Source organism: Arachis stenosperma, chromosome 1, assembly GCF_014773155.1.
Source record: "Arachis stenosperma cultivar V10309 chromosome 1, arast.V10309.gnm1.PFL2, whole genome shotgun sequence".
In the NCBI taxonomy this organism is placed as follows: domain Eukaryota; kingdom Viridiplantae; phylum Streptophyta; class Magnoliopsida; order Fabales; family Fabaceae; genus Arachis; species Arachis stenosperma.
The window spans coordinates 92,568,457-92,595,654 of record NC_080377.1 but is presented as its reverse complement, the minus strand read 5'-3'; the positions used below and the strand labels follow the sequence as shown (position 1 = coordinate 92,595,654).

The following is a 27,198-nucleotide window of genomic DNA, read 5'->3' as shown; positions in this document are numbered from 1 at the left end:
AAGTAACTGTTCCTCACTCTTTTATTTTTCTAATAATTCCAACTGATAATTTTAATTAATATCTGACTAAGAATAATAAAATAAGCATAGCTTGCTTTAAACCAATAATCTCCGTGGGATCGACCCTTACTCACGTAAGGTATTACTTGGACGACCCATTGCACTTGCTGGTTAGTTGTGCGGATTGCAAAAGTGTGATTGTAATTTCGTGCACCACTGGACTATTACTGAGCTTTAATTAAGTCTCGGTTTTGAGCATTCTTGCTCAAAATTGCTTTCGAGATAATGTTTAACTCTCTGTCCATTAACAATGAACTTTTTGTTAGAGTCATTATCCTGAAGCTCTACGTATCCATATGGTGATACACTTGTAATTACATATGGACCTCTCCACCAGGATTTTAATTTCCCGGGGAATAATTTGAGCCTAGAATTAAATAGCAGAACTTTCTGCCCCGGCTCAAAGACTCTGGATGACAATTTCTTATCATGCCATCTTTTTGCTTTCTCTTTGTAAATTTTTGCATTCTCAAAGCATTGAGTCTGAATTCCTCTAGCTCATTTAACTGAAGCAATCGTTTTTCTCCAGCTAACTTGGCATCAAGGTTCAGGAATCTGGTTGCCTAGTAGGCCTTATGTTCCAGTTCCACTGGCAAGTGACATGCCTTTCCATACACAAGCTGGTATGGAGATGTCCCTATAGGGGTTTTGAATGCTGTTCTATATGCCCACAGAACATCATCCAAGCTTCTTGCTCAATCCCTTCTACGGCTAATTACAGTCCGTTCCAGGATTCTTTTGAGTTCTCTATTTGAGACTTCAGCTTGCCCATTAGTCTGTGGGTGATATGGAGTGGCCACCCTGTGGCTAACTCCATAACGAAGCAAAGCAGAATAGAGCTATTTATTGCAGAAATGAGTGCTCCCATCACTGATTAGTACTCTAGGGGTGCCAAATCTGCTGAAGATGTGTTTCTGGAGGAATTTTAACACTGTCTTAGTGTCATTAGTGGGTGTTGCAATAGCTTCCACCCATTTGGATACATAATCCACTACCACCAGAATATAAGTGTTTGAGTATGATGGTGGGAAAGGTCCCATGAAGTCAATACCCCATACATCAAACAACTCAATCTCCAAGATCCCTTGTTGAGGCATGATGAGCGGATAATTTATACGCTTTTTGGCATTGTTTTTAGTATGTTTTTAGTATGTTTTAGTTAGTTTTTATTATATTTTTATTAGTTTTTAGTTAAAATTCACTTTTCTGGAATTTACTATGAGTTTGTGTGTTTTTCTGTGATTTCAGGTATTTTCTGGCTGAAATTGAGGGACTTGAGCAAAAATCTGATTCAGAGACTGAAAAGGACTGCAGATGCTGTTGGATTCTGACCTCCCTGCACTCGAAGTGGATTTTCTGGAGCTACAGAAGCCCAATTGGCCCGCTCTCAACGGCGTTGGAAAGTAGCCATCCTGGGCTTTCCAACAATATATAATAGTTTATACTTTGCCCGAGATTTGATGGCCCAAACCGGCGTTCCAAATCAGCTCAAAATTGTCCGGCGTTAAACGCCGGAACTGGCACAAGAATGGGAGTTAAACGCCTAAACTGGCACAAAAGCTGGCGTTTAACTCCAAGAGAAGTCTCTACACGAAAATGCTTCAATGCTCAGCCCAAGCATACACCAAGTGGGCCCGGAAGTGGATTTTTATGTCATTTACTCATTTCTGTAAACCCTAAGCTACTAGTTCTCTACAAATAGGACCTTTTACTATTGTATTTTCATCTTGGGATTTTTGATCATCTTTAGATCTTTGAATCTTTGGATCCTTGATCATCTTTGGACGTCTAGTTCTTAGATCATGGAGGCTGGCCTCACGGCCATGCCTAGACCTTGTTCTTATGTATTTTCAACGGTGGAGTTTCTACACACCATAGATTAAGGTGTGGAGCTCTGCTGTAGCTCGAGTATTAATGCAATTACTATTGTTCTTCTATTCAATTCGGCTTGTTCTTATTCCAAGATATGCATTCGCACCCAAGAACATGATGAATGTGATGATTATGTGACGCTCATCATCATTCTCACTTATGAACGCGTGCCTGACAACCACTCCCGTTCTATAAGCAAACAAGGCTTGAATGTTTATCTCTTGGATTCCTTAATCGGAATCTTCGTAGTATAAGCTAGAATTGATGGCGGCATTCAAGAGAATCCGGAAAGTCTAAACCTTGTCTGTGGTATTCTGAGTAGGATTCAATGATTGAATGACTGTGACGAGCTTCAAACTCCTGAAGGCTGGGCGTAGTGACAGACGCAAAAGAATTAATGGATTCTATTCCAACCTGATTGAGAACCGACAGATGATTAGCCGTGCCGTGACAGGGTGCGTTGAACATTTTCACTGAGAGGACGGGATTGTAGCCACTGACAACGGTGATGCCCAACATACATCTTGCCATGGAAAGGAGTAAGAAGGATTGGATGAAGACAGTAGGAAAGCAGAGAGACGGAAGGGACAAAGCATCTCCATACGCTTATCTGAAATTCCCACCAATGAAATACATAAGTATCTCTATCTTTATGTTTTATTCATATATCATCCATAACCATTTGAATCTGCCTGACTGAGATTTATAAGATGACCATAGCTTGCTTCATACCAACAATCTCCATGGGATCGACCCTTACTCGCGTAAGGTTTATTACTTGGACGACCCAGTGCACTTGCTGGTTAGTTGTGCGAATTATGTTTAGACCATGGTATTGAGCACCAAGTATTCGGAGCTATTACCGGGGACTATTTGAGTTGTTAAAAGAATGAATCACAATTTCGTGCACCAAGGCATAGCATAACTATGAGGCAGATTGCCAGATCTTTGGCAACTGTCACAATTAAGTACAAACAATCGGGAATCTTTATAGAGAGTAGGCCAGTAGAAGCCACATTGGAGGACTCTTGTGGCTGTTCGCTCACTTCCAAAATGTCCTCCATACTGTGATCCATGGCAGTGCCATAGGATCTTCTGCGCTTCTTCTTTAGGCACACGTCTACGAATTACTCCGTCTGCACATCTCTTAAAGAGATACGGCTCATCCCAAAGATAATACTTTGCATTCGTGATCAGCTTCTTTGATTGCTGCCTACTGTATTCTTTGGGTATGAATCTCACTGCCTTGTAGTTTGCAATGTCTGCATACCATGGCACTTCCTGGATGGCAAAGAGTTGCTCATCCGGAAAGTTTTTAGAGATCTCAGTAAGAGGGAGGGACGCCCCTTCTACTGGTTCTATTCGAGATAGGTGATCTGCTACCTGATTCTCTGTCCCTTTTCTGTCTCTTATTTCTATATCAAACTCTTGCAGAAGCAACACCCATCTTATAAGTCTGGGTTTCGAATCCTGCTTTGTGAGTAGATATTTAAGAGCAGCATGATCAGTGTACACAATCACTTGTGATCCTACTAAATAGGATCTGAATTTGTCAATGGCATAAACCACTATAAGTAACTCCTTTTCTGTGGTTGTGTAGTTCTTCTGTGCGTCATTTAAAATTCGATTGGCATAGTAAATGACGTGCAGAAGCTTGTCATGCCTTTGTCCTAACACTGCACCAATGGCATGGTCACTGGCATCACACATTAGTTCAAATGGCAATGTCCAGTTTGGTGCAGAGATGATTGGTGCTGTGACCAATTTAGCTTTCAGAGTTTCAAATGCCTGCAGACACTCCTTATCATAGACAAATGGCGTGTCAGCAGCTAGCAGGTTGCTCAGAGGTTTGGCGATTTTTGAAAAATCCTTTATAAACCTCCTATAGAATCCTGCATGCCCCAGAAAGCTTCTGATTGCCTTAACATTGGTAGGTGGTGGTAATTTTTCAATCACCTCTACCTTAGCTTGATCCACCTCTATTCCCTTGTTCGAAATTTTATGCCCAAGGACAATTCCTTCAGTCACCATAAAGTGACATTTCTCCCAGTTTAAAACCAGGTTAGTCTCTTGGCATCTCTTTAGAACAAGTGCTAGATGGTTAAGACAGGAGCTAAATGAGTCTCCAAATACTGAAAAGTCATCCATGAAGACTTCCAAAAATTTTTCCACCATATCAGAGAAAATTGAGAGCATGCACCTCTGAAAGGTTGCAGGTGCATTGCACAGGCCAAATGGCATCCTTCTGTATGCAAATACTCCAGATGGACATGTGAATGCCGTTTTCTCCTGATCTTGGGGATCTGCTGCAATTTGATTATAACCTGAATATCCATCCAGGAAGCAATAGTATTCATGACCTGCTAGTCTTTCTAGCATCTGGTCTATGAATGGTAAAGGAAAATGATCCTTTCTGGTGGCTGTATTGAGCCTTCTATAATCAATGCACATACGCCACCCTGTAACTGTTCTTGTAGGAACCAGTTCATTTTTTTCATTATGAACCACTGTCATGCCTCCCTTCTTAGGGACGACTTGGACAGGGCTTACCCAGGGGCTGTCAGAAATAGGATAAATAATCCCAGCCTCTAGTAATTTAGTGACCTCCTTCTGCACCACTTCCTTCATGGCTGGATTCAGCCGCCTTTGTGGTTGGACCACTGGCTTGGCGTCACCCTCCAATAGGATCTTGTGTATGCATCTAGCTGGGCTAATGCCCTTAAGATCACTAATGGACCACCCAAGAGCTGTCTTGTGTGTCCTTAGCACTTGAATTAGTGCTTCCTCTGCCTGTGGCTTTAAGGTAGAGCTTATGATTACAGGGAAGGTATCACCTTCTCCCAGAAATGCATATTTCAGGGATGGTGGTAATGGTTTGAGCTCGGGTTTGGGAGGTTTCTCCTCTTCCTGAGGGATTTTCAGAGGTTCTATTATCCTCTCTGATTCCTCCAAATCAGGCTGAACATCTTTGAAGATGTCCTCTAGCTCTGATTCGAGACTCTCAGCCATATTTACCTCTCTTACCAGAGAGTCAATGATATCAACACTCATGCAGTCATTTGGGGTGTCTGGATGTTGCATAGCTTTGACAACATTCAACTTGAACTCCTCCTCATTGACTCTCAGGGTTACTTCCCCTTTTTGGACGTCAATGAGGGTTTGGCCAGTTGCTAGGAAAGGTCTTCCTAGAATGAGAATTGCACTCTTGTGCTCCTCTATTTCCAGCACCACAAAGTCAGTAGGAAAGGCAAACGGCCCAACCTTGACAATCATGTCTTCAATCACTCCCGATGGGTATTTAATGGAGCCATCAGCAAGTTGAAGACATATCTGGGTTGGTTTGACTTCTTCAGTCAAACCAAGCTTTATGATAATAGATGCGGGTATTAGGTTGATACTTGCCCCAAGGTCACATAGAGCTTGCTTGGTGCAAGTACCCTCTAATGTGCATGGTATCATAAAGCTTCCGGGATCCTTAAGCTTCTCAGGTAAGCTTTCTAGGATAACTGCACTGCATTCTTCAGTGAGGTAAACTTTTTCAGTTTTCCTCCAATCCTTCTTATGACTTAAGATCTCTTTCATGAACTTGGCATAAGAGGGTATTTGCTCAAGTACTTCTGCAAACGGAATCTTTAATTCAAGAGTCCTGAGATAGTCTACAAAGCGGGCAAATTGCTTATCCTGTTTCGCTTGGCGGAGTTTTTGAGGATAAGGCATTTTGGCTTTTATTCCTCAACCTTAGTTGCTGCAGGTTTATTACCTGTAGAAGTGGGTTGGGAAGCCTTTTTAGAAGGGTTGTTATCAGCACTTGTATGTGATTGATCCCCCACTGGCGTTTGAATGCCAGGGGTGGAAGCTGGAGTGGCGTTAGACGCCAACTCCTTATCTGTTACTGGCGTCTGAACGCCAGAACTGTGCTTCCCTTGGGCGTTCATCGCCGGATTCATGCTTGTTTCTGGCGTTGAATGCCAAAAATGAGCATGGTCTGGGCGTTCAGCGCCAGCCTTATTCCTCTCTGGGCTCTGATTGTCCTCAGAGGGATTTTGAGTAGCCATTTGTTCATTTCTTGGCTTCCTGCTGCTTTGAAGTGAGGTATTTAATGTTTTCCCACTTCTTAATTGAACTGCTTGGCATTCTTCTGCTATTTGTTTTGACAGTTACTTTTCTGTTTGCTTTAACTGTACTTCCATATTCCTGTTAGCCATTCTTGTTTCCTATAGTATTTCCTTGAATTCGGCTAGCTGCTGAGTTAGAAAGTTTAATTGCTGATTGAATTCATTAGCCTGATCTATAGGACTGAGTTCAGCAGTTACTGTTTTAGCTTCTTCTTTCATGGAAGATTCACTGCTTAGGTACATATGCTGATTTCTGGCAACTGTATCAATAAGCTCTTGAGCTTCTTCAATTGTTTTTCTCATATGTATAGATCCACCGGCTAAGTGATCTAGAGAATCTGAGCTTTTTCTGTAAGCCCATAGTAGAAGATGTCTAATTGCACCCACTCTGAAAACATCTCAGAGGGGCATTTTCTTAGCATCTCTCTGTATCTCTCCCAGGCATCATAAAGGGATTCATTATCTCCTTGTTTAAAGCCTTGGATGCTTAGCCTTAGCTGTGTCATCCGTTTTGGAGGAAAGTAGTGATTCAGGAATTTTTCTGACAGCTGTTTCCATGTCTTTATGTTGTTCTTAGGTTGGTTATTTAACCACCTCTTAGCTTGATCTTTTACAGCAAATGGAAATAGTAGTAATCTGTAGACATCCTGATCTACTTCCTTATCATGCACTGTATCAGCAATTTGTAAAAATTGTGCCAGAAACTCTGTAGGTTCTTCATGTGGAAGACTGGAATACAGGCAGCTTTGCTGCACCATGATAATGAGCTGAGGATTCAACTCAAAGCTACTAACTCCAATGGAGGGTATACAGATACTACTCCCATATGAAGCAGTAGTGGGGTTAGCATATGACCCCAAAGTCCTCCTGGACTATGCATTTCCACTTAGTTCCATGATGGAGCAAGGGAGATGGTATAGATGTTGATATTGTCTATTTTATTAAACTTTTTTTATATAAAGAAAATTGATTTTCGAAATAATAAAATAAAATAAAATAAAAATCGAAATAAAAATAAAATAAATAAAGAAAGAAAATTAAAAATTAAAAATTTGAAAACTTTTATGAAGATTTTCGAAAATTTGAGGAGAGAGAAAGTGGTTAGGATATTTTTGAAAAAGATATTTTTTTTGAATTTTGAATTTTATGATGAAAGAGAAAAACACACAAAAGACACAAGACTTAAAATTTTTTAGATCTAATGCTCTTTATATTCGAAAATTTTTCGAGGGAAAACACCAAGGAACACCAAACTTAAAAATTTTAAGATCAAAACACAAGAAAGACTCAAGAACACCTTGAAGATTCACAAGAACACCAAGAACAAAAGAAAGAACACCAAACTTAAAATTTTTAGAAGGCTTTAATAAAATTTTCAAAAATTATGAAAAGATTAACAAGAAAACACCAAACTTAAAGTTTGGCACAAGATTAAATCAAGAAAAATTATTTTTGAAAAAAGATTTAAAAAAGAAGATGCCCAATTGCTAAGAACATAGACCAACGCTCTAGCCAATTGGGAGTAAATGTAACACTTGTTCTAAATAGGTATATTCCTTTTGGAAGATTAATGCTTTAAAAAGAACACAAGTGAAACAAGAAAAGACACAGAATAAGAAAAATTAAAGATCAAACAAGAAAAATAAACAAGAACAACTTGAAGATCAAGGAAGAACAAAGAACACTAATACGAAAATTTTAAAGAAAAATATATAATATGCAATTGACACCAAACTTAGAACAAGACACTAAACTCACGAAAAAAATTAGAAATTGATAAAGAAAAATAATATTTTTGAAAAAAAATTTTTGAAAAGGGAATAAAGGACTCAGAATTTAATGACTCTATAACAACAAAAATAAATTATTCCTAATCTAAGCAACAAAATAAACCTTTAGTTGTTCAAACTCGAATAATCCCCGGCAACGGCGCCAAAAACTTGGTGCACGAAATTGCAATCACACTTTTGCAATCCGCACAACTAACCAGCAAGTGCACTGGGTCGTCCAAGTAATACCTTACGTGAGTAAGGGTCGATCCCACAGAGATTATTGGTTTGAAGCAAGCTATGTTTATTTTATTAATCTTAGTCAGGATGCCAATAAGGTTATTTGGATTTAATTGTAAGAAGTAAAAGTGTTTGGAATAAGTAATTGTTACTTTATTAATGAAGAACATGTTGTGGTTTTGGAGATGCTTTGTCCTCTGAACTTCAACTCTTCCTTGAAATCCCTTTCCACACGCAAGGCTCCTTCCATGGCAAGCTGTATGTAGGGTGTCACCATTGTCAGTGGCTACCTCCCATCCTCTCAGTGAAAATGGTCCAGATGCTCTGTCACAGCACGGCTAATCAGCTGTTGGTTCTCGATCATGTTGGAATAGGATCCATTGATCCTTTTGCGTTTGTCATCACGCCCAGCAATCGCGAGTTTGAAGCTCGTCACAGCCATTCAATCCTTGAATCCTACTCGGAATACCACAAACAAGGTTTAGACCTTCCAGATCCTCAAGAGTGACTACCATCAATTCTAGCTTATACCACGAAGATTCTGATTAAGGAATCTAAGAGAAGCTCATTCAGTCTGATATAGAACGGAGGTGGTTGTCAGGCACACGTTCATGGATCTGAGAAGGTGATGAATGTCACGGATCATCACCTTCTCCATGTTTAAGCGCGAATGAACATCTTAGATAGGAACAAGCGTGTTTAAATGGAAAACAAAGGTAATTGTATTAATTCATCGAGACGCTGCAGAGCTCCTTACCCCCAACAATGGAGTTTAGAGACTCATGCTGCCAAAAGGTACAAATTTTAGATCTAAAAATGTCATGTGGTCAAAGTAATCCTCTAAAAGTTGTTTAAATAGTAAACTAATAACCTAGGTTTACAGAAAATGAGTAAACTATGATAGATAGTGCAGAAATCCACTTCTGGGACCCACTTGGTGTGTGTTGGGACTGAGACTTAAGCTTCTCACGTGCCTGGGCTGTTTTGGGCGTTCAACGCCAGGTTGTAGCCTGTTTCTGGCGTTGAACTCCAACTTATAACTTGTTTCTGGCGCTGGACGCCAGACTGCAACATGGAACTGGCATTGAACGCCAGTTTACGTCGTCTATCTTTGCGCAAAGTATGGACTATTATATATTGCTGGAAAGCCCTGAATGTCTACTTTCCAACCCAATTGAGAGCGCGTCAATTGGACTCCTGTAGCTCCAAAAAATCCATTCCGAGTGCAGGGAGGTCAGGATCCAACAGTATCAGCAGTCCTTTTTCAGCCTAACTCAGATTTTTGCTCAGCTCCCTCAATTTCAGCCAGAAAATACCTGAAATCATAGAAAAACACACAAACTCATAGTAAAGTCCAGAAATATGATTTTTGCCTAAAACTAATAATATTCTACTAAAAACTAATTAAAACATGCTAAAATCTACATGAAATTACCCCCAAAAAGCGTATAAAATATTCGCTCATCACATAAATTAACCGCTCATCAGGTGGCATGCAAGTCTCAGCTATCAACACCTAAAATCCACCTCAAGAGGTCTCCTATGACATGGCAGAAAATTTAGTGCAAAATGATAACTATGATTATGCTCAATCCTCTTCGAACAGGTCAATTACATGGGGAGTGGTTCTAGAAATCCCAATAATGACCCCTATTCTCAAACATACAATCAAGAGCCTTTATTAGAAACTTGGAAGTACAAATGGGCCAGCTGAGCAAGCAAATACCTGAGAGTTCTGTAAGTACATTTTCAGGTGATACAGTGGTAAACCCAAGAGAAGACTGCAAGGCTATTCAATTGAGAAGTGGTAAAACAACTGGCTCTGAGACAAGGGCCAATGAAGAGCTAGTTGAAAAGAAGGCTCCAAAGGAGAAAAAGGAAGAAGTGGAGCACGCCCCTCCAAAGCGTGCAGACAACCCATTCCCTGACTCTCTAGACACGTATCCTACATTGTCAAAGGCTCTTGAATACAAGCCAAAAATGCCATACCCTCAGAGACTTCAGAAGGCTTCTAAAGAAAAGTAGTTCTCTAAATTTTTAAATGTCTTCAAGAAGCTACAGATCAACATTCCCTTTGCAGAGGCTCTTGAGCAAATGCCTCTCTATGCTAAATTTATGAAAGAACTGTTGACCCACAAGAGAAATTGGAAGGAACAAGAAACAGTGGTGTTAACCAAGGAATGCAGTGCCATTATTCAACACAACCTTCCTGAGAAGATGCCAGATCTAGGGAGCTTTGTAATTCCTTGCACCATTGGAGATGTCACCATTTAGAGAGCTTTATGTGACTTTGGAGCTAGCATCAATCTCATGCCACTTTCAGTAATGAAAAAGCTTCAAATTGAGGAGGTAAAACCCACTCGTATTTCTCTTCAACTTGCTGATCTTTCTATTAAATTATCTGTGGGTGTTGTTGAGGATTTACTTGTTAAGGTAGGACCATTCATCTTTCCTGTTGATTTTGTTATATTAGACATGGAAGAGGAGGTAAAATCCTCTATTATACTTGGTAGACCTTTTTTAGCTACAGGTAGAGCTCTGATTGATATACAAAACGGTGAATTGACCCTGAGGGTCAATGAAGAACAGGTGGTCCTTCATGTTTTTGAAGCTCTCAATCACCCTAATGATTCTGAAGGGTGTATGAAAATAGATGTTATTGAACCACTTGTTCAAGAGGTACTGAAAGCTGAGGTGCTTGATGACATTCTGGATCCTATCTCTGAGTATGAATTAGTTGAAGTTGATAATTCACCACCACAGAAGGCTATGGTTCACACGCCTAAAGCAGAGGAGGAATCCCCCAAGTTTGAGCTCAAATCCTTACCTCCTTCTCTGAAATATGTGTTCTTGGGTGAGAATGACTCGTATCCAGTGATTATTAGCTATTCTCTGAAGCCTGAAATAAAATATTAACAGGTTGTTTTTTTAAACCAGGCCATTCAAATAAAATATAATAAATAAAGAATTTAGATTTAACGAACTAACATGTACAGCACTCCCTACTTATATATATATATATATATATATATGTGCCTTCTATGGTACCTATTGTTTTATTGTACCTATGGTGACTACAAAGAAGTTTTCCAATTAATTGTGGACATCTGGTAACTTTTTTTTTTAAAGCGTATCACTAAAAATATTGCTTAAAGAGAAAGTGTTACCCTTAATCGTTAACTTGGCTCTGATACCAAATTTTGAACTTTGAATAAAAATAATTTGTAAATTCTATAGTATTGACCATTTCTACTACTTTGATGTATATTTATAACTTTTTAATCTTGTTTTAGTTTATAATATTCTTTTTTGCATGGATTACTGTATATAAATTCTTTTATCTGTTTGTCTTTTTCTTTAATATAATTTCTCAAATCCTCAATTACTTCTTTTATTTCTACACTTTCTCTTGTTTCTAAATATCTGTTTAATTTTTCAATTTCATTCTCCATTTTTTCTTTCAGCAGCTTTAATTCTTTTAAGTCGTAATATGGTTTTCCAGGCATTTATAAATTTTTTAAGTTTAATTCCAACTTGTTTATATTTATTCTTATTTCTATCCTTTTTATTATAAGATCTTCAATTTCAATCTGAAGATTATTTAATTCCCTTTTATACTCCTTTATTTTACTTTTTAACTTTCTCGTCCTATTTCTTCTTATTTTATTTTCTGGTTTTTCAATCTTTTTATGCTTCATTATTTAAAATTTCCGCAAACTCTATCATCGATTCATCGCTATTTTCTAGAGATTCTATTAATTTTTCTAGTTCTTCAACTTCTCTTTTTAACTTGTCATAAATTATTTTTAGGGTTTCAAATGCTCTTTGATTTATTTCAGAAAACTGTAAATATTTCAAACGATTTTCTCTTTCAAAGAGCTCTTGTTTTTTGTCTTGATAAGTTACATATATTTTTTCTTTATTTATTGTCATAGTTTAGTGTTTAGGGTCTCATTTAATTTTTCGACCTTTTTTGTTAATTCTTTTATTTCAGAACTTTCTTCTTTAATTTTTAACTTAGATAAACTTAAAGGGCTATTAATTTTAGATTCTCTTATTTGAAAATTCGATGAAACTAATTTTCCTGATGGTTCTTTTAGTAATAGAACTGGGTTTTCAATAGCTTTATATTTTGGTATTTCTGTTTTTACAATTTTCTGAAATAATTCATCAACATAAATCCTTTCTCTGTTTTTAAATATTATACTATGATGGTTGTTTGTTAAAGCATAATTTATTGCATATGTAATTGAAAAAGGTTCATCGTCTTGTTCCATTAGATTCTTTCTATGAAATTTATAAGCCAAACTTATAGATCTTCCAAGGTTTTCAGTTGATAAAGGTATAGCATATCCAAGATGGGCATTGAATTTAACATTTACGTTTGCCAAGTTTCCATGAACAATTCCAATTATTTGATCTATTGGGTCATCAGTAATTCTTTTATCACAGATTGCTAAACTTATTGGTGAATTAATTCCTTTCATATATGTAGATTTGATTAAGACTTGTATAGTACTAATATGAATCCATCCAATTTTAGATCTTTTTTGTTGATCCTTAATTTTCTCAATCTGTTTACTCAATTCTTCATCATTTATCAGAGCTATTTCAAGTTCTCCATTGGCAGATTTTATCTTTATAGGGGCTTCAAGTTGAATTTTTCCATAGTATATTATATTTTTTCTATTAAAAACTTCTTTTAAAAGATTTTGTTTATTGAAATTTTCATTTGATTTGAGATTTAATTCTGTTTTTAGAACAGCCTGTTTTTCATTATCTAATAAAGCAGTTAATCTATAATAATCAGATTCTTCTGTTAAATCTAAGCTTTCTAAATAATTCATAACTAAGAAATTAGGATAAAGACGTACCTTTCTGGAGAAAAACTTTCTTTATTTAGTATATTTTACATAAGATGTTTTTATCTCCAGAGGGGAGATTGTAGATACTAACTCCAGAGGGGAGTTTAGAATTGGTTTTTCCTAAAGGAATTCTTCTTCAAACTATAGAATCGCCTCGGCAGCTTCCTCCTTGCTCTCCTAGCATATGAGTACTCGTAGCCTCCTGCTTTCTATGGTTTGATGCCTTCTACAATTGCCTAAGCAACCTATTTATAATGGTTGGGTCTGATGGACAATTCCCATCCTTACCCTTCTTATGACGTCATTGCTTACGTCATTGTTTATTATCTTGCACCAGCTACATTGTTGGTGCTCTATGACCTAAGCGCTTACGTCACTATGCAATAATGTTGAGAGATGCTTCAGATGTGCTGTCCTCCTATTTCATTATGTGACCTTCAGATGTGTTGTCTTCTTCCTTTATCATGTGGGTTGATTCCGTTTCATTATTGCTTTCTTCAGATAACTCTGAGACACATAGCTGGCACTTGTGGTCTTCTCTGTCTTTTATCAAATAGCAGAGATTCCTCTTTATCCCTTCGGGGAGCTTTTCTAAGACTCCAGATAAGTTGTAGAATGCTGATTCAAATTCCACTAAGAGTCTCATCTCTCTTTCTTCAATTTCATTCCTTTTACTGGACACAAGCAAAGTATTTCTGCTTTTATAATTGATTCTTGTGTGAGATTCCCTTGTTATCTTTTGAGTTCTTTCGAAGACCCTTGCTAGTGTGCTGGCTAGTCTTCCTTCATGACTGTAGATTGTTAAATCTTGAACTTGATCAATTGGTTGAAAATTTCCTGGGAAGACGGACATGAAGATTACTTGATGTGCCGGAACCAAGCATTCTTCTTCTTCATTAAAAATAGGTTGACTATTCGTAAATTTTAAGGATATATCCCTTGGATTTACGTTGTCAATCATATTTTCAAATCTCTTTACTGCATCAATGAATCCTGCAGGAAACTCACTAATAATTTTCAAATCATTAAAAATTAAAATTGTATCAATTAATCCATACTGGAAAAACTGATAGGTGTCAGATGGGGAAGCATCTGGAAATATAACCAGCTTTGTTAGCTGTTCTTTGGCAATAGGATAATATCCCAAAATTGCCCTTTTTTCTTCAGTCCAATTCAGGACTATGTTAAGGGTTTCTCTGAGATTTGATCTACAGACCCTTTTCTTTTCCTTGATTTCAGCCCTTGTAGGAATGTTTCTTATTATTCCTGTTCTCTGGGTTTGAATTGGAGCTTTATCTACTCTTTTTAGGGTTTGCTCTGGATGAAGAGCTTCATATTCCCTGAAAGATTCCTTTGCTTCTTCCAGTGTTAAAAACCCTCCTTTATGAATTATCCTTGATTGATGTGTAAATGGTGCTGCTTTTTCCCAGGCATCATATACTCCTTTCATGGGGCCATTATAAATTACATAATATTTTTTATCTTGGGTGGATTTTTTGATAATTTCAGCAATTGTTTTATTTTCTGGAATTTTTTCTTCACCTGATTTGTCCACCACGCTTAGCTGGCTGAACTCTGATGGTTTTGGTTGTTGTGTTGATTTCATTGCTTCGATGGCCTTCTTGAGGGATTGGATCTGTGTCCTTATTTGCTGACAATGCTTGCATTTTTCGAGTTCTTGTTCGTATTTATGGATTTCTTGATCTAATGCGTTGTAGACGAACTCCATTCTCTTGTTAATGTATCTGCAATAACATTTTGTCACCCTTAATATATTCAATTTTTATTGGATATTGTAACAAAATAATTGCCATCTTACCAATCGTCCATGATTATAATCAACTTTTAAGTTATATCGTATGAAACCTGTTAGGTAACTTGAATCTGTCCTTAATGTAAATTCTCTGGGTAGTAAATCAATTTTCCATTTCTTAAGAGATTTAATTGCTGCTAGAGTTTCCTTTTCATGAGTGGTATATCTCTGTTCTGTTGGAGTAAAAGTCCCTGAAATATACCTGCAAAGTAATTCCTTTGGGGATATTTAGAATCTAGTGATTCTTTTTCTTGTTCCAAACTTTTTATAGCTTTCTTAGCTTTTAGACATCCTGACCAGGTTATGTCTGAAGCATCTGTTTCTACTATTAAGTAGTCATTTTCTTCTGGAATATAAAGTTCTGGAAGTTTTTCACATAATTCTTTAATTCTTTGAATTTGTATACTATCTTTTTCATCCCATTTCCATTCTTTTTTAATACTTATTTTTGGAAATAAGCTTTTAGTGTATTCTGTTATATTCTTTAAAAATCCTTGATCCGAAATATAATTTATACACCCTAAAAATCTTTGTAATTGTTTTCTATCTTCTATTCTGTTAGGGAATAAATTTACCTTTTCTAGAACATTTGGTTGAAGTTTTAGCTTTCCTTGAGTGGATAGAATTAATCCAAGAAACTCTATTTCTTGTTTTGCTATTCTTGCTTTCTTTTTGCTAAGAACTAATCCTTTCTGTTTACATCTTTCTAAAACTATTAATAATTTTTGAAGATGATCTTCTTTATCCTGTTTTGTAAAAATTAGTATATCATCAATGTATACTAAAACAAATTCATTTAACTCTTTTAGATTTTCTTCCATAAATCTTTGATAAATACCTGGGGCTTGCTTTAATCCGAATGGTAATACATTCCATTCATAAAGCAACACACTTGTTGATTCTTTTGTTGGGCAAGTAAAAGCAGTTAATTTCTTTGTTTCTTCGTCTAAACGAAGTTGCCAATATCCTGATTTTGCATCAAGAGATGAAAACCAAGTTGCTCCTTTGATTTTTTCTAAAATAGAATCTTTTCTTGGAAGTTTATGAGCATCACCAATAGTTGCTTCATTCATTTTCTTATAGTTTATTACCATTCTTCGTTTTCCCCTTTTAATTTCATTATTGTTTTCAACGTAAAAAGCTCGGGCCGCATGAGGACTTTTACTTAATCTTATAATTCCTTTTTTCAAAAGATCTTTACATTCTAATGAGAACTCTTCTTTATCTCTTGCGGAATAAGGAATTTTATTTGGAACATTTATCTCTTTTGTGGGATCTTTTAATTTAATGCTTACTAATTCGTTATTTGTATTTTTAATATCTAAAGGATTTTCAGCACAAATTTCATCCAAGAGTTCTTCTATCTTTATTTCAAGATTATTTTTTGGAATATTTATCTGAAAATATAGGTTTAAATAACATGTTTCTAATATAGAAAATATTTTAAATTTTAAGATCTTATCTATAGTAGTAGTTGGTATTTTTATACGTTTTGATTTTTGATTTATTGAAGAATCGTGTGGAGCTTTTAAAACTATATATGTTAATTCTTGAATGAATGGATGATATAGCTTTAAAAAGTTATTTCCTATAATAAAATCCATTTCAGAATCTAACATATATATAGATGGAACAATGAACCTATAATTTTGAATAAAAATTTCAACCATCTCTGCTTTTTGGTCAATTTTATGTATTGATTTGTCAGCTATTCTAACTCTTAATGGTTTTTTTAATTTTTTCCAATCAAGTTTTATATTTGAACTAGCAAAGCATTGTGTTGCCCCAGAATCTATGAAAGCATTTATAAACTTTTCTGTTATTTTTATAGTAATAAATGTAGCATTATTACTCAGTCTCTGAGTCTGTTTCCGAGACATATTCAAAAATATAGTCTAAGTTATCATCAGATTTTTCTAATGGTTCCATGAAACAAGACTTAGCAATTTCTATTTGTTTAGTAAGATCCTTTTTATCCTTCTTTTTCGGGCATTCATTTGCGTAGTGTCCTTCTTCTTGGCAATACCAACATTTACAATTTTCTTTTTTATTCGGGCAATAGTTATTTCTTTGTCTTTTGTTTTTATTGTTATTTTCTTTTCTAAAATATCTCTTTTTTCTCCAGTTTGGATAGTATTTTCTTTTTCTAAATTGATGTTTTCTTTTTCTTTGAAAATTTTTATTAAGACCATATTTTTGGGGTATCTCTTCATTATCCTGACAACAAATTCTAATTATATTTGCAAATCTTTTTTGAGTTGCTTCTTGCATACAACGTTCTTTTATTTCCTCTCTTATTGCAGAGGTTGCTCCACCAAAATTATTTTCAATTGTTCCTCTATTTATCTCTCTTATAAATCTTCCCATTATAAATTCATTAGCAGGATATGGAAGTTTTGTTATATACATACTAAGATAATGATTTTTATCTTCTTCTTTCAATTTGTAATAATGTATTCTATATTCGCATATATAAGATTCCACATTACATAGATCATATATTTGAATATTAGCTAAATGGTTTTTTGCTTCTTGATATTCTTTATTATAGACTTCTTGTTTATGATCTATAATATTTTTTCCAAAAAATTCTTTATATAGAATCATCATTATATATAATATCTTATCATAAGCTGTTGCTTTTGTTGCTAATTCTTCTATTATTTGATTTTCTATTGATGTCATATAATCTCTTATAGTTCCTTTAGTATGAAACCCTATGTAGTTCCAAATATCTCTTCCAAACAATTCACTAAGCTTTGGATTAGTAAAAGCTTCTAATAAAAAGGAATTCAACCAATTTTCGAAAATTTCTTTTTCATTCTTTTTACAGTCTAAGTCAAGCATTCTTTCTCCTTCCATTTCCTGGATTTTAGGGATGTATTTTAATGGTATTTTTGTATATTTTGAATCTTTATTTATAAACCCTTTTTTAAAAGCATAATTATCAAAACCTGTTTCCCATTTAAATTGAGATTGATTATCCTTAGATGTTCCAGCTTCAGTTTTAACTTGTATTGGAATTGCTGGTTCTTCGTCACTTGAATAATCTAAGATATGTTCTTCATTTTCTATATTTTCAGAATTTACTAATTCTTCTTCTATTTGAAATTCCTGTTCCATAATATTATTTTCTTGAGCCATTTTTAATTGTTTAAAAAGCATTGTAACTTCTTCTAATTTTTCTTCAATATTCATAATTTTAGTGGTGGTTTTACTTTTAAATCTGTTATGTTAATTATGTTTTGAAATTTTTCTTCCTTGGGATTCTCTTTTTCCTTATTTCTTTGAAATTTTATGTATGTTAATATTTCTTCAAGCATATCTACTATAGAATTTAATTGTGGGTTAAAAGTATGATATAGATGTGGGGAATCATTTCCATGATAATATTTTTTAGAAATTCCGTGTGAAAAATAAGTTTTTTCAGGTTTTTGAAGTTCTTCAGTAAAACTTATAGTAAAATAAAGATTTTGAGAAAAATCATTTTGTATTGATTTTAAGAATTCAGTGTCATTATAGTTAACATTAGTTAAAATCATTAATTTTTGATCTGTTAATTTTGATAATTTAATTATTTCTTCTCTTAAATCTTCTAATTTACTTTTTTCCATTAGGTAACGCTTTTCTTTGTAAAGAACTACACTTTTAAGTTAAAAGTGTATCTCTAGCCACCACTAGTTACCACATACATAGCCACAAGAGACTTGGCTATATATATATATTAAGTAGATTAATAAATTAAAAAAATAGGGAAGGAAGGTATAAAATTTAAGTGGATGGTTAATACTCGGGTCTGAGATTCACAGCGCAGCAAAGCTGCAACCACCCTCCACCGCGTCATACTTACGAAGACGCCACCAAATCAAACCAAATTGCACTCTAATTCAAATACGCTTCTATTCTCTCTCTCTCCCCCCAAACCCAAGTTTCCCCATTTGTTTCCAAGTTGCACTTCAAATTCATCACACTTTTTCCATTCATCTCAAATTCTCTCCAATTTCAAACCCTAACCCTAGCCTCTCTGCAGATGAACCCCTACGATAACAGATACTCTGACGCCGCTTCTTATCGCAACCGTCGCAGGTTTATTCATTCTTCATTCTTACCTCATCCACGCTTTTTTCCTTTTTCTCATCATGCTCCTTACTTTGATATCAAAACGCACGCGTTTAAATCCTTTTCACTTTGCAGCGATATCCTCGGTTCTGGACCATTCATGCCGCCTCCTGTTGTAGGTCGTGGTGCTCCGGTCCCCTACGGTGCCCCTCCGGTCCCTTATGGTGCAGGAAGAGGAGCTCCGAATGCCTTCGGGTCCTCGTCGGTAACTTCCTTTACGCCCCCTCCTGGTGGTTTCAATATAGGCCGAGGCGGTGGTGGACTTGGTAATGGCCATGCTGGTGGCAGAAAAGATGGCGGAGGTCGTTACGGTACTGGTGGAAGAGGTCGCGGAGGTACTGGTAGAGACGGCGGAACTGGTAGAGGCGGTGGAAGCGGTTTTAGGGGAGGCAGAAGTCATGGTGGTGGAAGAGGAGGAGGAGGTGGTAGACATGGTGGACGGTCATCGAAGGATGAATTGAACAAGATTTCCTTGCCAAAGCAGGATTTTAAGAATTTGGTCCCTTTTGAGAAGAATTTCTACGTTGAGTCCCCTGCAGTGAGGGCCATGTCCGATCAAGAAGTGATGCATTATCGTGCCAGTAGAGAAATAACAGTGCAAGGCCATGATGTGCCGAAACCCATTCGGATGTTCCATGAGGCCAGGTTTCCTGGTATAACTTTTTTCACGGCATTTTTCTCATGCTTAAAGACTGAAAGCGATTGTTTTATATTATTTCTTGTGTGTCATGTGTCTGTTTTTGTGATATTTGATTTGATTCTAGATTACTGCCTTGAGGTGATTGAAAACCTGGGATTTGTTGAGCCGACTCCAATCCAGGCCCAGGGTTGGCCGATGGCTCTTAAAGGCAGAGATTTGATTGGCATTGCGGAGACTGGCTCCGGCAAAACTTTGTCATATCTGCTTCCTGCTTTGGTGCATGTCAGTGCACAACCTCGACTGTGTATGTATTGGATCTGCTGTTTAATCTAATCTGGTGAACACAAAGTTTCCTTGTTCATAATAGTCCATTTATTTCTATATAATGATGGATGTGTTTGCTGATTTTCAGCACATGGGGATGGTCCCATTGTCTTAGTTTTAGCACCAACTAGAGAGTTAGCTGTTCAAATTCAAGAAGAAGCTCAGAAATTCGCAGGACGGGCAAATATTAGAAGTACATGCATCTATGGTGGTGCACCAAAGGGACCTCAAATTCGTGACCTTCAAAGGGGTACTTGTCTTTTCTTGTGTTTTTTGAATGACTTATTTCTGTTGTGGAACTTAAAATTGGTTGTTTAACTTTGGGGCTTTGCAGGTGTAGAGATTGTTATTGCTACGCCAGGTCGCCTTATAGATATGCTGGAAGCTCAGCACACAAACTTGCAGAGAGTTACTTACCTTGTCTTGGATGAAGCTGATAGGATGTTGGACATGGGTTTTGAACCTCAGATAAGGAAAATTGTAGGCCAGGTATTGTGCTCAATTAACTGCCAACATGGAAGTAGTGTGAAAATATAATTAATTAAAACTGTTTTCCTTAGAAGAGCATCTTATTCATTCTCTGTAATCAAGTTTAGCTTTATAGCTCATGACATACTTTTATATACAGCTGTAAAATCATATTAAATACATTAGCTTTAGTTACAATCTTTCAGTGACTTTGGTTAAACAGATTCGACCAGATAGACAGACGTTATATTGGAGTGCTACATGGCCAAAGGAGGTTGAAGCTCTGGCAAGGCAGTTCCTGCGCAACCCATATAAGGTTACTGAATCATGCTCTTGCTACCTTTTTGTTGATGGTAATGGATATCTTATCATTTGGGATATCTTTATTATAGGTAATTATTGGGTCACCGGAACTGAAAGCAAACCAATCTATAAATCAAGTTGTTGAAGTTGTGACAGATGCAGAGAAATATAACAGGTTTATATCCTCAACGGTAAAAGATAGTGACTATTGTCTTTGCATTCTAGATTGATTCTTTACCTTTGTGAATGCAGATTGATTAGATTGCTGAAAGAAGTGATGGATGGGAGCCGAATTCTAATATTTATGGAGACAAAAAAGGGATGTGATCAAATTACAAGACAATTGAGGATGGATGGATGGCCAGCTCTATCCATCCATGGTGATAAAAACCAGGCTGAAAGAGACTGGGTTTTGGCTGAGTTTAAGAATGGTAGAAGTCCAATAATGACTGCCACTGATGTTGCTGCACGGGGTCTTGGTAGGATCACTGTGTATTAAGAATCATAGGAATTTTGGAATAGGTCTAAAACTTTAACCATAGGTGAGTCGGCCGGCTGCTGTCCAGTTCTTGATATAATTTGTGGTTTGGGTTCATGGGGGAGCATATTGTCACTTTGTCAGGGTGTTGGGACCGCCTGTAACTTGACCAGGGGATCAATGAGTTGCATTCAGTGGTGAAATTATTTTACTGCAGTAAGTGGACTGCCTCTTGCTATTAATCTGAGAACTATCCTTTTCAAATGTCAAGTTACATGGATGCCTGAGGCAGAGTTCCATTGGTATGGCTTGGTTGTTTATCCAAAATTTGAGGTGGTACATCGTGTTGTGTTATCCTGAAAATGTGATAAATTGGGTTATTCGTGCATTTTACATGGTTGGGAAAGCAAGATTGATTATCAATTATAAACTAGTGTTGCCAAGGCAAGTCATACCACATTATCACCACTTGTAAATTTTTTAACAACATAGTTATCCCCATCCACAGTTATGGAGCTGGTTACTCTCTGCAGCCTGGTTGACTAATGCATACTTAGTAGATAATTGGATGTGGTAGACGGCAGTGATGGTGAGGCTGCTCCTTATCCCTGAAAGGTTAAGGTGGGCACATTTATTTGATGAATGTGTTTACTTGAGTTTGATCTCTTAAAATCTTAAGGAGCAGGGATAAGGAATTTTGCAGTTTTCTCCATGTCTGAATCATGACTCTTAACTTGCTGACTTTTACATGTTCTCTTTCCTTGTAGATGTGAAAGACATAAAATGTGTGGTCAATTATGATTTTCCTTCAAGCCTGGAAGATTATGTACACAGAATTGGTCGAACTGGTCGTGCAGGGGCTAAAGGGACTGCGCACACCTTCTTCACACATGCTAATGCTAAGTATGCGAGGGCTCTGATAAAGATTTTACAAGATGCAGGTCAGGTTGTGAGTCCTGCACTATCTGCATTGGCTAGGTCAGCTGGTTCTGCTCAATTAGGTAACTAAAATATCCTCTTTGACGCTGATATATGTGAGTGTTCATTGTCGACATGCAATCATTCTCATCATCGTGCAGGATCCGGAGGAAGCTTTCGATCAAGAGGACGTGGAGGCTTTGGCAACAGAGGTGGAAGATCAGGATCCAATACCATTCCTCTAGGTTCAAAAAGGCCTTGGCATGGTATGTAGCTGATATTGCCTTGAGCAATTTGTATCACTACTATTTATTAGAGAATCGTCATCAAACATTTTTTTGGGGGATTATTACAATAGGTATTTCCCCGCATGACATTTGAAACAACAAATTGATTGCTAGTTTTAGTAAGAGAAACAATTAATCTTAGAATGACTGTAGTCAAGAAGGTATTTGGTGTAAATAATTAGTACGTGTATCAAGCTAGTTGTAATGGTCTACATGTCGGACCATGGCCTAATGCGTTGTTTGGAATATTTGGTTAGCGTTGGTTGTACTAAATTAGCAGTTCAGATTGCCAGAATACAGTTATGCAAAGTAACTGAAACATTGAGATTATTATTTTTCAATTTGTTTGCGTTACGAGTTATAATCATAGGAGCGGCGTTTATTTCTTAAGATCTAGTTATAGTTATCAACCATGGCATGGCCAAGTAATATAATGCCAATGTATTTATATATCATCGCGGGAAGAGTAATTTGTCTCTTATTTTAATTTATTACTACAAACATAATTAAGAGAAAATATAATAAAAATGTATTTATAATTAAATGTATAGTAAAAATTATATATTCATAAAAAAATTAGAATATCTCTACGACTCCTATAAAATATTCTCTTTATAACTCATCTTCCATACTCTTTTTCAATCATTACCTATCTCCCATAACACATGTAAACATACTAAATTTTCTACTGAAATCAAATACCAGTGTATATCTCGTGTCGTCACAAATGATTCTATAATAATTTTTTTTACTTGATTCGCTTGTATATAATTGTCATCTGATTCTCCTATACTGGATGTGAATGTCGTATTTTGTCTGATCTAACTATAATATTTAAAAAAAAAAAGGATCAGTTGATAGGTTAGTCTGTGTTTATTATACTGTATAATAAAAACCAAAAAAAAGGAGAAATAAAAAAAAACAGGCATGTTATACATCCGTGTAACCAAGTTGGCCTAAGGTCAAATAGAGTCGTGTATTAATGAAGCGTGAAAACACGTGTCCGAAAATCTCTTCGTTACTTCGCGCTCATTACAAAGAGACATTACTTCTTTCTCAACACGAAACTGCTACACAAAAACACTCCTTCTTTTTGAATCTCTCTAAAAATCACTCAAACTTCAGTCACGTTCTCTGCGAAAATCACTACTAGAGAAGAATCACGACAAGACTTCGCCACGAACAAGCAAAAACGAACAAAAGCAGCAACAAATACTATCAAAGATATGAGAAAAACTACTGTTCATTTGAAATCTTGCAATGTGGCATTTCTCCTAGTTGCATTTTAGGATTACTAGATTGATTTGCTTCATTCAGTAGATCAACGTATTGTGATTGCATTTTTACAGTATAACTAGGGCTTTGCATGAAGAAATACTATTCATAATAATTTAAAGCTTATAATGATTTATTCACCACATGGATTGTATTCGGTTTGGTGAGTTTGGTTATTCTTATTCACTTGATATTTAGTGTGTTCAGGGTTTAGGCTTTATTCTAATTGCATTTTTACAATAGAACTAGGGTTTTGAATCAAATTTGTTTTTATTTCCATTCAGTTCAGCGGATAGTGTAACTAGGTCTTTGAACTTGATTGTTACTCTATTCAGTTAACTTCTATTGCATGAGGAAATACTATTCATAATAATTGAAAGCTTATAATGATTTATTCACCACATGGATTGTATTCGGTTCGGTGGGCTTGGTTATTTTCATTCACTAGTTATTTAGTGTGTTCAGGGTTTAGGCTTTATTCTGATTGCATTTTTACAATATAACTAGGGTTTTGAATCAAATTTGTTCTTATTTTCATTCAATCCAGTGGATAGTGTAACTAGGTCTTTAAACTTGATTGTTACTTTATTCAGTTAACTTTTATTGCAAGAGGAAATACTATTCATAATAATTGAAAGCTTATAATGATTTATTCACCACATGGATTGTATTTGGTTCGGTGGGATTGGTTATTCTCATTCACTAGTTACTTAGTGTGTTCAGGGTTTAGGCTTTATTCTGATTGTATTTTTACAATATAACTAGGGTTTTGAATCAAATTTGTTCTTATTTTCATTCAATCCAGTAGATAGTGTAACTAGGTCTTTGAATTTGATTGTTATTCTATTCAGTTAACTTCTATTGCATGAGGAAATACTATTCATAATAATTGAAAGCTAATAATGATTTATTCACCACATGTATTGTATTTGGTTCGGTGGGCTTGGTTATTCTCATTCACTAGTTATTTAGTGTGTTCAGGATTTAGGCTTTATTCTGATTGCATTTTTACAATATAATTAGGGCTTTGAATCAAATTTGTTCTTATTTTCATTCAGTTCAGTGGATAGTGTAACTAGGTCTTTGAACTTGATTGTTACTCTATTCAGTTAACTTCTATTGCATGAGGAAATACTATTCATAATAATTGAAACCTTATATTGATTTATTCACCACATGTATTGTATTCGGTTCGGTGGGCTTGGTTATTCTCATTCACTAGTTATTTAGTGTGTTCAGGATTTAGGCTTTATTCTGATTGCATTTTTACAATATAACTAGGGCTTTGAATCAAATTTGTTCTTATTTTCATTCAGTTCAGTGGATAGTGTAACTAGGTCTTTGAACTTGATTGTTACTCTATTCAGTTAACTTCTATTGCATGAGGAAATACTATTCATAATAATTGAAAGCTTATAATGATTTATTCACCACATGGATTGTATTCTCATTCACTAGTTATTTAGTGTGTTCAGGGTTTAGGCTTTATTCTGATTGCATTTTTCCAATATAACTAGGGATTTGAATCAAATTCGTTCTTATTTGCATTCAGTTCAGTGGATAGTTGATGATCGAATATTTTATACGCTTTTTGCCATCATTTTCATATAGTTTTTAGTATGTTTTGTTTAAGTTTTATTAAGTTTTCATAGGTTTTAGTGCAAAATTCACATTTTTGGATTCTATTTTGAGTTTGTGTTTTATGGTGATTTCAGGTATTTTCTGGCTGAAATTGAGGAGCTTGGGCAAAAGTCTGATTCAGAAGCAAAGAATGGATCGCAGATGCTGTCAGGATCTGACCTCCATGCACTCGAAAAAGCTTTTCTGGAGCTACAGAAGCCCAAATAGCACGTTTTTAATGACTATGGAAAGCTAACATCCAGGAATTTACAGAAATATATAATTGTCCATACTTTGTTTAAAAAATGAAGGCCCAAAACTGGCGGTCAACGTCCAGCGCCACCAGAGGAGCAACTGGAGTTCAACGCCCAAAAAGGGGTCCCTAGCCAGCGTTCAACTCCCCTAAGGGACATTAGCATGTGGGAGATACTCAATCTCAGTCCAAACACTCACCAAGTGGACCGTAGAATTGGATTTTTGTACTAAGAGACTAGTTTATCGTATTTCTGTAATCCTTAGTTACTAGACTAGTATATATAGGAGAAGATCAACCTTGTTTAGTACCTTCTACACGATCTTCTTCCTCCCCCATTATTTTCGAACACTATTATGTACAGTATGAGTCATTAACCCTCCTAGGTTAAGGTTAGGAGCTCTGCTGAGTTTTATGGATTAATAAAAGTACTACTGTTCTATTGCAATTCGTGTTTGATTCTCTCCTAAAATATATCATCGTTCTTCAACTTTATGAATGAGTTGAACCGTCAAAAGTTATCTCTATTCTACATGGGTCCAGCAAGCGTCGTTCATCGGATATCAATGAACCACTAGCTTGAGGATATATCTCTTAGACGGCTAATCCACGACTTCGTTTGGGACTTCTCGAGATATCAGTTCAGCCGAGGTATGGGGAGATTAAGGTCTTTGTGGTAAAGGCTAGAACCAAGGCGCAACATTCTCTGATCTGGAAGATTCGACCTTGTCTGTGGCGTTTTGAGTAGGATCACCAAGGGAATGAACTGCAGGAGCTTCACCCTCATTCAGACTGGATGCGCACTGAACCTGGTGTTTAGCCTAGAGGAAGATTGGCGGCCGCTTAAACCGGCGTTGATCACATACAGTCTGCTATAGAAGAAATCATTCACAGTTAGAGTAGAAAGTAAGAAAGTATTGATCCAAAAGAACAAAGCATCTCCGAATCCTTAACCATCTTCTTATCATTGAATTCACAACCACTGAGTAACGTTATCTTTATTTTACTTTTATGCGCTTTCAACCAACAAACAACTTTTCTATCCGCCTAACTAAGATTTACGAGATAACCACTGTTTGATCCAAGCCGACAATCCTGGTGGGATCGGCCCTAATTCACCTCAGGTATTACTTGGATGACCCAATGCACTTGCTGGTTCAATTGTGCGAAGTTAAATTTCACGCACGAAGTTTTTGGCGCCGTTGTCGGGGATTGTTCGAGTTTGAACAAACTAACGGATTATCTTGTTGCTTAGATTATGTATTCTTTATGTTTTATTCGCTCTTTTGTTTGTGTCTTTTGTTTTCTTTTCAAAACCTTTTCTGTTTTTGGCTATGTATTTTCTTTTGATTTTCTTACTTTGAGTCTTACCTATTTCTTATTTTCTTTTTCAAAAATTTTTCAAAATATTTTCTTTTCTTTAGTTATCTTTGTCTCTTGTTTGAGTCTTGTGTCAATCTTTAAGTTTTGTGTCCCACTGTTTTTATCTTTTCCTTTAAATTTTTGAAGGTGTTCTTATTTTTCCTTCTTCATATTCGACTTGTTCTTAGTGAATTTTCTTGGTTGATTTTAAAACTTTTGAGGTCGGTGTCTTTTTGTTGTTTTTCCTCTAATTTTTGAAAATTAGTATCATTAGATCTTACATTTTTAAGTTTGGTGACTCTTTGTGTTTTTCTTTTCTTAAATTTTCGAAAAGTGTTCTTGAGTGTTCTTCCTTGTATTTGAATTGTTCTTGGTATTTTTCTTGGTTTGATCTTAAAAATTTTAAGTTTGGTGTTT

At 35.9% G+C, this 27,198-nt stretch overlaps 1 protein-coding gene across 4 annotated transcripts; it reads left to right on the top strand.

The window, feature by feature from the left end:
* The first annotated feature begins 18,515 nt into the window (after window positions 1-18,515).
* LOC130966472 (DEAD-box ATP-dependent RNA helicase 20-like) lies at window positions 18,516-22,661 on the top strand. Of its 4 annotated transcripts, none has more exons than XR_009081268.1 (10): window positions 18,516-18,820; window positions 18,929-19,506; window positions 19,618-19,797; window positions 19,906-20,067; window positions 20,152-20,306; window positions 20,509-20,601; window positions 20,678-20,763; window positions 20,841-21,282; window positions 21,575-21,687; window positions 21,834-22,068. XR_009081268.1 is itself a non-coding variant. In XM_057891286.1 (10 exons), exons 1-10 carry the CDS (start codon window positions 18,765-18,767, stop codon window positions 22,256-22,258), a joined length of 1,884 nt encoding a protein of 627 aa, XP_057747269.1. In that variant the 5' UTR covers window positions 18,522-18,764; the 3' UTR covers window positions 22,259-22,661. The 4 variants fall into 4 exon arrangements, 1 of the variants encoding a protein (XP_057747269.1); XM_057891286.1 differs by lacking the exon at window positions 21,575-21,687 and adding an exon at window positions 22,146-22,661 and having other exon boundaries at window positions 18,522-18,820; window positions 20,841-21,067; window positions 21,834-22,067; XR_009081266.1 differs by having other exon boundaries at window positions 20,841-21,687.
* The last annotated feature ends 4,537 nt before the right edge of the window (window positions 22,662-27,198 follow it).